Source organism: Megascapheus bottae, chromosome 12, assembly GCF_031878675.1.
Source record: "Megascapheus bottae isolate mThoBot1 chromosome 12, mThoBot2.hap1, whole genome shotgun sequence".
NCBI lineage: Eukaryota > Metazoa > Chordata > Mammalia > Rodentia > Geomyidae > Megascapheus > Megascapheus bottae.
In genome coordinates, this window is record NC_143520.1 from 56,438,297 (window position 1) to 56,453,629 (window position 15,333).

The following is a 15,333-nucleotide window of genomic DNA, read 5'->3' on the forward strand; positions in this document are numbered from 1 at the left end:
TCCTATAATAACCAGTCCTTGAGTTTACAAAAATCCATAGAAGTGAGCAACAACTACCAGGCTTAGAGGGATATCCTCCCAGATTGGAAAAGAAGTTCAAAACACTATCTTGTGGACTTGTGGTACTGCAGGGCTGCTGCAGGTGAAAGAGAAGGGAAAGGGGTAGGACAGCAGCTTGTGTTGGCTGTTGTCAGGGTCACAAGCACTTCCTGAGCACTTTTGTCTTTGGGAATTCATCTGTCTCTTAAAATCTAAGTCTTAAATGATGACTGGTTGAAAACCTGTGCATATGGTAATTTAAACTTTTCCTCAAAGAGGACAAAAATAGACACTGAGATCCCATTGGTCACTTGCAAATTTAATCTATTTAGTATAACTGAGAGGAAACAGTAAATCTACAAGTGAAGAACTCCTCACAGCTATGTGTACTACCCTATTACTACCACTATTACTTCTATGCTACTTTTACTGTGAAGGATCTACTCCCAAGTACAGCTAGGCCTATGCACTTTTACAAGAACATGTAAATGGGCATAAGCAACCTTCCTCTAACATACACATTGCAACTTGATATTATTTTTTAATGGAAAGCACACCTGCAAGCAGCCTGGATGCCACCTGGATGCTCTTGTGCCCATTCAGTGTTTTTTTAAGCTGATTAGAGTAACATTCACTTAATTTACTGTCACCTGTACTATTAGGTCCTACTGGAAGAAATGACTTCTTCCCTTGGCTTTCCCCCCCTGAACCCTGGAAATCCCCGCCCAGCACCTGTAACCCTGGCAACTGGCATGCCTGGGGGCAGTGGGAGGTCCCCACTGAGGTACTTCCCCATCCTCTGAAATCACATCCACTTCCGCTGTGGCTATAGCCCTCCCCCTATATAACCTCTCATTTCTCCCCCTAAGCCCTCTTGCTCGCCTGACTCCATCTTGGGTGGTAGGAGTCTGCTCTTTCCTCACACAATAAACCCTCTTCTCCTGAACTGGGTGTAGTTTCCTTTCAGCAGACCTTACATGTGCCAGTTTTTAGATTAGGTGCCATTTTTAATAACCGTTTCCTTCCGTACACTTTATGCTTTACCTTTTTAAGGGCATGTCCGAAAGTTTAGATTGGCAATTCATAAATACTCTTAGATTCATATTTATCAGCTGAGTCAAAACCTAGAATAAACCAGATGAAAAAACATTTAAATTTTCTCTTAAAAAATGTACTACCTGATACTGAATAAGAGAAAGAATATTCATTATCTCAAAAAACAATCTTAAGATAATAATAGTCATTAAATTGGCAGTGGCAAAATTAATGATGTGGCAAAAAAGGCAGAGAGGAGGCTATAGGAGGAAGTAGACTATTGAAGATAAATACTTCTCACATAAAGACAGGTTAAAATAGAGTTAGCAGGAAGATAAATGATGAATATCTATACATAGAAAACATAAGAACTTGCTGTTACAATTTGCAAATAAAAATCCATTAAAACATCACTCTAAATACTCAAGTATACTCTCAGTAAAATGTTACCTTAAAAAAAACTACTCAGGCCAGGAGTTTAGCCTAGTGGTAGAGTGCTTGCCTAGCATGCACAAAGACCTGGGTTCGATTCCTCCGTACCACATACGTAGCAAAAAGCCAGAAGTGGTGCTGTGGCTCAAGTGGTAGAGCCCTAGCCTTGAGAAAATCCAGGGACAGTGCTCAGGCCCTGAGCCCAAGCCCAGGACTGGCAAAAAAAAAAAAAAAAAAAAAAAAAAAAACAACAACAACAACAATAAAAAAAACCTCAACTAAGGGCTAAGAGTTTAGCCTAGTGGTAGAGTGCTTGCCTAGCTTGCATGAAGACCGGGGTTCAATTCCTCAGTACCACATACACAGAAAAAAAGCCAGAAATGGTGCTGTGGCTCAAGTGGTAGTGCTCTAGCCTTGAGAAAGACCAAGGACAGTGCCCTGAGTTCAAGGCCCAGGACTGGCAAAAAAAAATTAAAAAAAAAAAAACTCAACTAAAATTGGCATGGCAGCTCATGTTTATAATCTAAGTAGAGGCATGTCATCCTAGTTATATGGAGAATATAAACAGGAGGATTGAGATCTGGGGCAGCATGGGCATAAATGTGAGACTCTATCCTAGAAATAACTGAAGCAAAAAGGCACTGGGGCCTGGTTCAAATGGGACAGCACCTGTCTAGCAAGCACAGGGCCCAAGTTCAACCCCTGGTACCACCAAAAATAAGAAATAAATCCAGCTAGAGTCTCATTAGGTAGCAAGTACCTGTAACCCTAGAATTTTGGAGGTTGAAACAAGATGGATGACTGTTGACTGCAAGATAAGCGTGGGCTACACAGTTGAGATGCTCTCCCCAAGCAACAAAAAAAAATCCAAAACCCAAAACTCCAATCAGCATGAGGAATGAAGCTAGTGGTATAGCCTCTGCTTAGAATCTAATGCGAGGCCATGGGCTCAATTGTTAATACAGACTTACTGGAGTAACTATTTGGTTAGAGTTCTTGCAAAGGGACATAAAATTATAATATCTTTTTTTCCCCCTGCTTGTCATAAGACTTTTACTCAGGGCCTGAGCACTGTCCCTAAGCTCTTTTGCTGAAGGCCATTGCTCTACTACTTTGAACCATAGCACCATTTCTGGTTTTTCAGTAGTTAAGTGGGAATGAGAGTCTCATGGGGACTTTGCTGGCTGGGCTGGCTTAGAACTGCAATCCTTAGATCTCAGCCTCCTGAGTAGCTAGGATACAGGCGTGAACCTCTGTGCCCAACTAAAACTATAATATCTTATACAAAACTAAAAGACATGCTACAATAAGTCTATAGTAGGTATAAAAAACGAAAATAAAATGGGGCCGGGAGTTTGGCCTAGTGGTACAGTGCCTGCCTAGCATGTACAAAGACCTGGGTTCGATTCCTCAGTACCACATACATAGAAAAAGCCAGAAGTGGTGCGTTGGCTCAGGGTAGAACACTAGCCTTGTAGAAAGCCTTCAGGATGGCCGAACGGCAGTGCTCAGGCCCTGAATTCAAGCCCAGGACTAGCAAAAAAAAGGAAAATAAAAGTAGATTTAAAGGTTTATCCTTTTGAACTTCTATTGTTATGTTAAAATACAGTATAAATTAACTTGTGTCAATCATTTAAAAAATTTTATGAAGTAGCCAGCAAAATTTGATCAATCTGCTAAAGTTAGGAAGTTGTTTTCAGAGCCATAGTCAGTCTTTATGGTTCTACCACAGATGCTCTGCAATATTACCCAATGCTTCTAGAAGGTCACTGTGAGACAAACAGAGCATGTCACAGGACACGTGACAATGTGAACTGTCTCTGTAGCAATCCCTACCAAGAGCAACGGAACAAGTCTCTGTGCTTCTCTGGTGACAGGGTCAATGACAGCCACAACATCAAAATACGTTTCTCCTTCCTTGGGCCTCAGTTTAATTGCACTACAAAGACAAAAGGAATAAAACATTAATGTGAAGGACACAGGAAATGAAGATAAATGTGGTGAGTTTTTGGTTCAACATACCTATCAGACCTCCAAGTCTCTTGGTATTTCAAAAAACTTTAGATCTGGGGCCGGGCGTTTGGCCTAGTGATTAAAGTGCTTGCCTAGCATGCATGAAGACCCGGGTTCGATTCCTCGGTACCACATACATAGAAAAAAAGCTGGAAGTGGTGCTGAGCCTCAAGTGGTAGAGCTCTAGCCTTGAGAAAGTCCAAGGACAGTGCTCAGGCCCTTGAGCTCAAGCCCAGGACTGGCAAAAAAAAAAAAAAAAAAACTTTAGATCTAAAAAACTTGGGCTTCAAGATGGAAAGTCAACTATAAGATTAAGTGTACAAAGTTCATAAAATCCTGACGTGCTCAAATGGGATGAAAACTTTCTGAGGAAAAGCAAGCCCCACAAGTGGTTACCATCTGTAATTCTAGCTACTCAGGAGGCTGAGATCTGAGAATTGGGGTTCAAAATCACAATACGCAGATAAATCTGAGAAACTCATCTCCCACTAACCAACAAAAAAAGCTGGAAGTGGAGGTGTAGCACCACTGGTAAAGTGCCACCCATGAGCAACTAAAAAACAAAAAAAGAGAATATAACTTTTAAATTACATTTAACTAAATTTGCTAAAATGTTTGATATTAGTTTCTGATAGTAATGGGGTATTTTCCTAATTTTTTTTGAGACAGTCTTGCTATATAAAGACCTGATCACTACTACATAGATGAGGTTGGTCTTAAATTCCTGTTCCTCCTGCTTCCATTTTCCAAGTCTGAAATTATAGTTATGTACATCACTATGCCTAGTATAAATGCTTATTTCAAAGTAAGAAGAGTATGATGACATAATAAATATATCATTAAAAAACATAGTTCCAAAAAAGGCACATGGTATCCTTAATATGTGGCTATTAGATCCAAACAGTACAAGAGTGAGGACTCAAAAGTTGCATGTCCAATGCTATGGACATGGTACTGGAAATATAAACACAACTACGTAGTCATAAAAACTTATGACTCTATAGACATAATGTTTTATTACAGATTATTATGTATCTATGACATACAAACCCTCAGCCTAATTTTGATTATGTTCTAAAATCTATGTGCCAGTGATTGTATATAGATTCCCTTCTTGAATACCTGTTTGTTAAACACGTCAGTTGGAATATGATGTAAAAATCAACATAGTTCTAGCCAGGTGCTGGTGGCTCATGCCTATAATCCTAGCTAGTCAGGAGGCTGAAATCTGAGAATCAAGTTTCAAAGCCAGGCAAGGCATAAAAGTCCATGAGTTTTTTGTTTTGTTTTGTTTTGTTTTGTTTGCCAGTCCTGGGCTTGAACTCAGGGCCTAGGCACTATCTTTGAGTGCTCTACCACTTGAGCCACAACAAAACTTCTGGCTTTTTCTATGTATATAGTAACCAAGGAATCGAACCCAGGGCTTTGTGCATGCTAGGCAAGTATTCTACTGCTAGGCCAAACTCCTGGCCCCTGTGAGACTCTTATCTCCAATTAACCACCAAAAGTAGTGCTGTGACTCAAAGTGATAGAGCATTAGCCTTAAGCTGCAGAGCTTAGGGACAGCCCAGGACCAGAGTTAAAACCCCATGACTGACAAAAGTTCCTCCCCCCCCCCCCCCCCCCCGCCAAAAAAAAATTAGTTGTAAGATCCTGTTACACATCCATCAAGAATAAACTTGAAGGAATCAAAGTCAATACACAAAAGAGATACCGGCACACCTATTTTTACTGCAGCACTATTCACAGCAGTGAAGTCATAGGATCAGTTGAGGTGCCCATCGATAGATAAATGGTTATAGAAAAGATCGTGTATGTGTGTGTGTGTGTGATGTATATATGTATATGTATATTCACCCATATATATACATTATATACACACAATGTTGTATTATTCAGTCATAAGAAATTATGTAATTTGCAATAAAGTGGATAAAACCAGAGACTAACATACTAACTGGAATAAGTCAGACTCAGAAAGACAAATGTTTTTTCTCACATGTAAAAACTAGTTTAAGCAGAAGAAAACGAGGGAGGGGATAACAGTGTTAAAAAAAAAACCTGTATTCTTTATCTTACTTATGTAACTGTAATCCCTCTGTATATCAACTTTACAATTCAAAAAAAAAAAAAAAAAACCAAGATGAGGTTAGAAACATGGCTCAGTTGGTACAGCACTAGGCAATGAGCAGAAGTTTCAGGTACAGAATTTTGAGTTCCAGTTTTGGACCAAAAAAAGTTATAAGAGGAGCATATTTTGGGGGGGGGGCAGCAGAGGGGAGAACAGTAGTAGGAAAAAGAGGATTATGATTGAAGTATACCATATACATATATGAAAATGTTATAATGAAATCCATTATTTTATAAAAGTAATATATGCTAATAAAATTGAAAAGTTACAAGGATATAACTCAGACTATACAACTACATGCTTAGCTTTGAGTTGTATCCCTAACACTACAATGAAAAACCTAATAAAGCAAGCAAGCAAATTAATTAATTAAAAATGAAAGGAATCTAATTTCAGAAAATGTCCATAACAGCAAAAAAAATGTAATCACAAAATCTCATAAGCTCAATGACTTTGCTATATTTCTGTCTTTATTATTAGAGGCCTACATGAAAATTAAAACTATAGAACACTTGCAACTTTAAAACAATTTCCTTCCTCCCCCAACACTTCAACATAAAGTTGTCTCAAGATATTAGACATAAATTGACCTAAAGGGCCATGCCCTTTTGCTTTTTTTTTTTTTTAAGTCCTGGGGCTTGAACTCAGGGACTAGGAACTGTTCCTAAGCTTTTTTGCTAAAGTTTAGCACTTTATCACTTCTACACTCCATTTCCAGCTTTTTGCTTATTAATTGGAAATAAGAGTTTCATGTATTTTCCAGCCTGGGTTGTTTTCAAACCATGATCCTTAGGACTCAGTCTCCTTAGTAGCTAAGATTACAGATATGAACCACTGACACTTAGCTCAAGCTGTTCTTTTTTTGCCAGTTCTGGGCTTGGGCCTTCTCAAAGCTAGTGCTCTTCTACTTGAGCCACTTCTGGTTTCTTTTCTATGTATGTGGTACCAAGGAATTGAACCCGGGTCTTCGTGCATGCTAGGCAAGCACTCTAACACTAGGCCAAACTCCCGGCCCTCAAGCTGTTCTTTGAACCTACAAATAATTTGTAGATCCAGCTTTCTCCATAAATACAAATTGCCTTAGAGACTATATGCCAGACATGAGATTACGGACTGACAAGATGAGACTAATATGTACTGTCAACTTCATTTCCTGAAGAATTAAAGCAATTTACAAGACTGAAAAAGTCATGTCCTTGTCAACACTGTTACATATAGTTTGTCTGTTTTTTGTAATCATTTATTTATTCATTCATTTATTTTTATACAGGGTCTCAGCAAGGTAGCCCGGACTACAACTTCGAGAGCCTTCTTCCTCAGCTTCCTGAGCACTGAGAGTACAGGTGTGTATCACCATGCCTGGCTTGTCTGTCCTTAATACAGGGAACAGTAACAGCTAGCTAAGGTTCAACAGTTTTATTCCAAGGATTCCTAGAAGGATGTACATTTACCCACATAAATCTTCCTGTTACAAAGTCTTCCACTGAAGTCACACTGATTTAGGTGAGCTAATAGGAACAGAGCACTATGAAAAGCAATTAACTTGAAAGGATTTTAAAGTTCATCCAATTTTCCAAAAATCATTGTTTAGTTTGAGCCAATCAATACTGGTTTGAATGCTAGCTACTACTTATTAATTTAAAATCACCAGCAAGAATGTTTACCAGTGGGATAAAAATAAATGTACAACAGAAAATAGAACATAACTAATAAAACTGAGTAGCTATAGTTAAATTCAATTAGCTGCCAATGATTATTTCAAGACAAAGAAATGGTTCTCCTCTAATACTTTCTGAGGTGTAGCATCTGCTAGAAACAAGACATCAGACCACAAGCCAGATGTAATAAATCACAAACTCAGAGGGTAGGTCCAGTGATCCACATGTTAACAATTTCTTGAGTAAAAGTAAAGATTTGGTGCCACTGTCATAATGTAATTTGTAGTAAAGTGCTACTCTGGGATTATGGGAGAAAATCACTAAAGAAGAGTACTGTATAAACTCTGAAAAAGGGAACACAAGGACCACACACTGGTCAGCCTGTCTGTACCTGGCTTGGGCAGTTCCAGCCAGTACAGTGCTCTAGGAGATCCACAAGAGGCATGCCCAGATATTGACCACGTGATGGCTTCAGCCAGCCCCACAATCTACAAGAAAAGGGGCAAGACAAAAACCAAAAAATAAAAAGGAATACTGGTGTGGAAATGGGAATACAAACTAGCACTACAGTGTCTGAATATACTTGCTGTACTGGTAAGAGAAAAATAAAGCCAAAAGTGATATAGAAACAAAATTTGAAGATTACTTTTTCCTAGGATCAGTATAGCAAATGTCAAAAGATACTGTGCCTTATAGAGATTTCCTTCTTGAATACTTGTTTGTTAAATACATCATTTGAAATGATATAAAAATCAACGTTAATAAATTCTTTAATAAAAAATTGTAAAAAAAAAAAAAAAAAACAGATACTGTGTTTCACCAACATTATATTCACAGAAATCACCAAGGGAGATCTTGTTAAGATGTAGATGCTAACTCAATAAGTTAGGTGTAAGGTCAAAGATCACATTTCAAACAAACTCCCAGATGATATTCCACTGATTAAGGAATACATTGTGAGGAGAAGCATGTACAGAGCTGATGGCTCAGTCACTTTTATTCCTAGTATAAATGAGAACCTTCTGGTTTAAATATGGCAAACATTCATTTTGCTAACATCATCCCAGTAGGAATTTCTCCATTTATCACTTACATTATCATAGGACTTGTAATTAGGGAATTTTAATGATATGAGACTCACAGAGGCCAAGGGAGAAAAGAGTGTCCTAAAAACAGACACAGATCATAGCTCAGGACTACTGTTTTGTCCATGAACTTCCTAGAAGTTCAAGTATAGAGAAAATGGGTGCTGCGTGGGTACAATCTGAGTACTGGGAGCAAAATCCAAGAGGAGCCAAATATAACATAAATCAGAAGAAAGGCTGGTGATGGTGGCTCAGTGGTGAAATGCTTTCCTAGCATGCATAGTATCTGGGCTCTATCATTAGCACCTTGGGGCAGGGAAAGAGAAGAAGTGAGTTAGGGAGGGAGAGACTTGCCAGGTAACTAGATACCAGTAGTTGATGCCTGTAATTCTAGTTACTCAGGAGGCTGAGATCTGAGGATGGAAGTTCAGGCAGCCCAAGCAGGAAAGACTCCAGGAGACTTTTAGATCCAATTTACCACTCAATAACTGGAAGTGGAGGGTGGTACAAAGTGATAGAGCACTACTAGCCTTGAGTACAAGACCTTAGGGATAGTGCTCAGACCCTGAGTTCAAGCCCCACAATTGGAAGAAAAAAAAAAAGAGTGGATCAAGAAAATGTGCTTTATATATACAATGGAATTCTACTCATCCATCAGTAAAAAATGATGCAGTACCATTCATAAAGAAATGGAAAGACTTGGAAAAATTAAGTGAAGTAAACCAGACCCAGAGAAAGAGGTTGCATGGTTTCCCCTCATTTGTGACCACTATAATGTGCCTATAAAACTATTGACTCTAATGACTATAGAAGGCAAAATATTCTATGCCTTGCTGTGCCAGTTCTGTTTTGGAATCAAGGTATTCACTCCAGATGTCAACATTAGGAGGAATATTAATCAGAGGTTTGAAAATGTAAAAATAAAATGAAGTCATTAATGTGGAGAGAAAAAAAACTATAAACACTGAATAGTATCCAAGAGGTTATATACACAAATAAGCTGAAGCTATTAAACTCTGTTGAGAGTGCAAATAGTGTAATTCTTCAGAAAAACTAAGTCAAAGCCCAACAAATTAAGTACAAGGAAATGGTACTTGCAAGAAGTAGGGGCCTAAGGGGAGAGAGGGTGGAAGAATTAATGGGAGAAGGGAGGAAAATGCAGGCAAGAATGCATCATATTGAGAAAAATAAGGGAATGGATGGGTTGAAAGGGATGAAGATGTTGAAAGGATGACATATCAAGATGCATTTTATACAAAAATTGCTATGTTAAACAGGAAAATAAAATCAATACACAACCTAAAAATAAAAATAAGTGAGGGAGGGAGTAGGTAGGGAGGTGGGTGAATGTATTCAAAAACTTCTCTCTGGTGAAAGGGGAGCAATGTTTGTGAAGTAATGTACCTTCTATCTGGCAAATATATTGTAACCCTTCTATTAATGACAATAAAAATATATTTTAAAAAACTTCTCTGGCGAAGGGCAGTTCCTTTGTACAACCACTTAAAGATAAAATATTTTTTAAAAATCAGTTTATCTTAAGTGTCTGTGATTATATATAGAGCTTCCCTTCTTGAATACTTATTTGTTAAACGTGGCATTTGAAATATGATGTAAAAATCAAGGTTAATAAATTCTTTAATTAAAAAAAAATCAGTTTAAAGGTTACTGACTTTTGCAGGTTGATTTTGTATCCTGCCACTTTGCTAAAGTAGTTTATTAATTCTAGGTATTTATTGGGTCATTCAGGTATAGGATCATGTCATCTGTGAATAGGGATAGTTTCATTTCTTCTTTCCCTATGTGGATCCCTTTGATGTCTTTCTCTTGCCTTATTGCTCTGGCTAAGGGTTCCAGCACTATATTGAAGCGAAGTGGAGAGAGTGGGCATCTCTGACTAGTTCCTGATTTTAAGGTCAATGGTTCTAGTCTTTCTCCATTTAATATGATACTGGCTGTAAGTTTGTCATATATGGCTTTAATTATTTTAAGGAATGTACTCGTATTCCTATTTTTTTCTAGTGCTTTCAACATGAATGGTTGTTGTATTTTGTCAAATTCCTTCTCAGCTTTCAGAGAAATTATCATACGATTCTTTATCCTTAGCTCTACTGATATGATGAATTATATTAACTGATTTGTGAGTGTTAAACCAGCCTTGTATCTGGGGGATGAAGCCTACTTGATTATAGTGTATAATTTTTTAAATTTGTTTCTGGATTCTGTTGGCTAGTATTTTACTGAAGAGCTTTGTGACTTGTGTTGATTAGAGAAATAGGTCTGTGGTTCACTTTTTTTGTTGTTGTTGTTGTTGTTTTGTTTTTTGTTTTTTTGCCAGTCCTGGGCTTGAGCTCAGGGCCTGAGCACTGTCCTTGGACTTTCTCAAGGCTAGAGCTCTACCACTTGAGCCTCAGCACCACTTCCAGCTTTTTTCTATGTATGTGGTACCGAGGAATCGAACCCGGATCTTCATGCATGCTAGGCAAGCACTTTAACCACTAGGCCAAACTCCCGGCCCTGTGGTTCACTTTTTTTTTTGTTGGATCTTTCCCTGGTTTCGGGATGGCTTCATAAAATGAGTTTGGTATGGCTCCTTCTGCTCCTATTTCTTGGAAGAGTTTCAAGAGTATAGGTATTAATTCATCTTTAATAAAAGTCTTGTAGGGGCTGGGAGTTTTGCCTAGTGGTTACAGTGCTTGCCTAGTATGCATGGAGACCTGGGTTCAATTCCTCAGTGCCACATACATAGAAAAGCTGGAAGTGGTGGTGTGGCTCAAGTGGTAGAGCACTAGCCCTGAGGAAAAAAAGCCCAAGGACAGTGCTCAGTTCGCAGTCTGTCTGGACTTGGGCTCTTTTTGGTTGGCATTTTCCTGAATGCTTCCGTTATCTCATTGTATGAAACTGGTTTGTTCAGTTGGCTTATCTCTTCTTGGTTCAATATAGGTAGCCTATATTTATTTAAGAAATCATCCATTTCTACTAAATTTTCCTGTTTCCTTGAATATAGGCCCTAGAAGTACTTATTCATAATGGACTGAATTTCTTGAATATTAGTCATGATTGTTCCCGTAGGACCTGTAATCTTGTCTGAGTCTCCCCTCTCCTTTTTTTGATATGGATACAAAAAATGTGGTATATATACACAATGGAATTCTACATAGCTAACGGAGAAGATAAAATAATGGCATTCACTGGGAAGTGGATGAAGCTACAGTGAATCATGTTGAGTGAGATAAATCAAGACCAAAGGAACAAAAAGCACATAGTATCCTTAATATGTGGCTATTAGATCCAAACAGTACAATGATGACTCAATATTTGGGTACCCAAGGTCATGGACATGGTCTTGGAGATATAATCATAACTACATAGATATAAAAATCTATGATGGACTATATACTCTATAAACATGTTTTTTTACATTATGTAAAATATGTACCTATGAAATACAAACCCTCAGCTTAATTTTAACTATGTTCTAAAATCTAAGTGCCAGTGATTGTATATAGAGATTCCCTTCTTGAATACTTATTTGTTAAACATGGCATTTGAAATATGATGTAAAAATCAACGTTAATAAATTCTTTTTTTGGGGGGAGACAGTTCTGGGCTTGGGCTCAGGGCCTGAGCACTGCCCTTGGGTTTTCTCAAGGCTAGTGCTCTACCACTTGAGCCATGGCACCACTTCTGGCTTTTTTTCTATGTATGTGGTACCGAGGAATCGAACCTGGGTCTTTGTGCATCCTGGGCAAGCACTCTACCACTAGGCCAAACTCCAGGCACAATGTTAATAAATTCTTAAAAAAAAAAAAAAACCAAACCATTTGGGTTATTGAGAAAACAACAACCAAATGAATATGTGACATTCCATAAGACAACTGACCTAGACTCAAAAAATTCATTGTCATAAAAGATTTAGGAACACACACACACACCAGGAAAAATAGAAAGAGCCAAAGACTCTTCTAGATTAAAGGAGACTAATGAGATAAAGCTAACTGCAATAAAAATCAAAACAAACATAATGATAATTTATATAAGGTCATTCTGGGACACTGAAGAAATATGAATAGAAAATGTACATTAGTATTACTATATAAAGGCCAAATTTCTGATTTATGGCCAGGCGCTGGTAGCTCATGCCTGTAATTCTAGCTATTCAGAAGGCTAAGTTGAGAATCAAGATTCAAAGCCAGCCTAGACAAGAAAGTCCTTATCACCAATTAACCCCAAAAAAGTCAGAAGTGGAGTTGTGGTTCAAGTGCTGGGTTCTAGACTTGAGCAAAAAAGCTCAAGATAGTACCCTAGACCACTAAGTTCAAGCCCTAGGACAGGCACACACACACACCAAAAATCTGAGCTATATTAACAGAACTGCAGACAAAGTCCCAATACTCAAGCGACACCAGCTGAAAACATTTCACCCTGTGTTATGTCTGAAATGTGCTTTCTTTCAAGTGGTAGAGAAAATGGTTTCAGTGTGTGCATGTTTATGTTACTATATAAAGGACTACATGTGTTAGCTATATATACATAGACTAAGCAAAAAGGCAAATACAGCATTCCAACTAGTAAATGTGGAAGTTGCCAAACAAAATGGCTTGTGAGGCAAAGAAGGACGAAGGCATGAGGTAATCTAGGCAAAATAGTTAGGAAGACCCTATCTTAAAAAGAACAAGCCAAGCCAGATGCTAATGTAATCCTAGCTACTCAGGAGGTTGAGATCTGAGGAGTATGGTCCAAAACCAGCAGGAGCAAGAAAGGTTATGAAACTCATATCTCCAATTATCCACTAGAAAAACAGAAGTGGCACTGTTGTTCAAAATGGTAGAGCACTAGGCTTAAGCAAAAAAGCTCAGGGTCAGGGCACAAGACCTGAGATCAAGCCCCATGATCACCACCACCACCAACAATAACAAAAAAAAAATCTAAGTCAGACATAACCATGCATGTCTGTAATCCCAGTTACTCAGGAAATATTGGTAGGTTGGGAAGAACACAGGTAAGAGGATCTTGGTCTGATGTCTGCCTAGGCAAAATAACCAGAGATCATATCTGAAAAATAACTAAGGTATAAAGCAAAAAGCTTGATGGTGTGGTTCAGATGGTAGTCTGCTTAGCAAGCACATCTTATAATTACAAACCAACAAAAACAAAAGAAAGGAAAAGAAAAGAAAGATATCTGATGTTCAATGGAAATCATGGAACTGTTTGTACACGGAAACTTCACAAAACAAAATCCTAAGGATGTTGGGTGTGGTAGATCATGCATATGTTTCTAGCTACTTGAAAAAAAGGCAGCAGGGGGCTGGGAGTTTGGCCCAGTGGTAGAGTGCTTACCTAACATGCACTAAAACTGGGTTCGATTCCCTGGTACCACATACATAGAAAAAAGCCGAAAATGGTGCTGATACTCAAGGGGTAGAGCTCTAGGCTTGAGAAAGTCTAAGGACAGTGCTTAGGCCTTGAGCTCAAGCCCAGGACTGGCCCCCCCACCCCAAAAAAAAGGCAGCAGGATTCTGACTTTCAAGGCCAGTCAGGACAAATTTAGTGAGACTCTGTCTCAAAAACAAATTATAAAAAGGCTGAAGACAGTTTTCCATAGCCTAACTCTACCAAGCTTGTCTAACAAGCTTGAGATCACAAGTTCAATGTCCAGTACACAAACAAATTAATCAACAAAAACCTGAAGATCAAAAAGACAATGTGAAAATTATTTTTCTTTATATGCAAAAGACAGGTACTTTAACAATCTGTTTAATCCCAAATATCATAACATCACAAAAAATGTGTTTCATAAAATTCTCTGTTTTCTACACACTTAGAATTATTTAATTTATTCAGAAATGTCAACTTTCATTTTGTATGAATACGATATACAAAAACTGCACATCAAACAAACTTTCTACTCCTATATCAACTTATATACAAACCTTTTATGAGAAAGCTAAGGAGGTGAAGTAAAGATCAACATAAGAGCATATATAAACTCAGAAACATATACAAATTCAACATTAAATCTATACCTGTGTCTATCTTCAAAAAACTGGTACTCAATCCTTGCATCTCCTTTGGGTTGAGCTGACAACAGAGCATCCACTTTCATTACCAAGTCACTTGCCCTGAAAAATGGGTTAAAACATCTTAGCTTCTTTTTAATAAGGTTTTGCAATTATTGGTTATTAGCAGCTCAAATACCAAATGCCACCAAAATGGTTTAAAGGAGGCACAGACTCCTCTATGCATAAAGCATGATAAAAAGGATTGACTTGGTAGTAAATAGCTTTATAATCTTGGTGATGTTATTTATACACACACACACACACACAGAGGGAGAGAGAGAAAGAGAGAGAGTAGAAAAGATCTACTCTACTGCAGGGTTCCCACAAATACTGTGCTAGCTAAGCATATTATGTTATTACATCTCCTGCACCCTCTTTTAAATAATGCTATTACTTTTTAGGATTATTAAGACGATCTGTCACTGAGAAAAAACCATTGAGGAAAAATACTAAGAAACAGAAATTACCATAATTATCATTATCAAGAAATAAGTTATGACACTGTGGTTCATAATTATTTTCCATTTTTAAATTTATACATATATATGTTATACATTTACATATATGCAAACGAAAAACTAGGATTATATTACTTGGGTGCAAACTTCATTACTTAAAAATATAAGCCAGGGCTAGGCACAGTGGCTCACACCTGTAATCCTAACTAGTCAGGAGGCTGAGATATGAGGAATAAAGTATAAAGCCAGTCCAAAAGACTCTTATCTCCGATTAATCACTAGAAAACCAGTAGTGGAGCTGTGGTTCAAGAGGTAGGGAGGTAGCCTTGAGCTGAAGAGCTCAGGTACAACTCGCAGGCCCAGAGTTCAAGCCCAATGACTGACAAAAAATTTTAAAAAGTGGCCAGGTGCCAGTAGCTC

The 15,333-nt window shown here is 38.0% G+C and overlaps 1 protein-coding gene across 2 annotated transcripts in view; it reads right to left on the reverse strand.

The window, feature by feature from the left end:
* The window catches only part of Uggt1 (UDP-glucose glycoprotein glucosyltransferase 1), a 112,288-nt gene that overhangs the window by 23,179 nt on the left and 73,776 nt on the right, over nt 1-15,333 (reverse strand). For both annotated transcript variants that reach the window (XM_090343007.1, XM_090343006.1), the window contains 3 exons: nt 14,420-14,515; nt 3,343-3,445; nt 1,084-1,163 (listed from right to left, as the gene is read on the reverse strand). In XM_090343007.1, the coding sequence (XP_090199133.1) occupies nt 1,084-1,163; nt 3,343-3,445; nt 14,420-14,515 (279 nt within the window). The remainder of the gene's footprint in view (nt 1-1,083; nt 1,164-3,342; nt 3,446-14,419; nt 14,516-15,333) is intronic.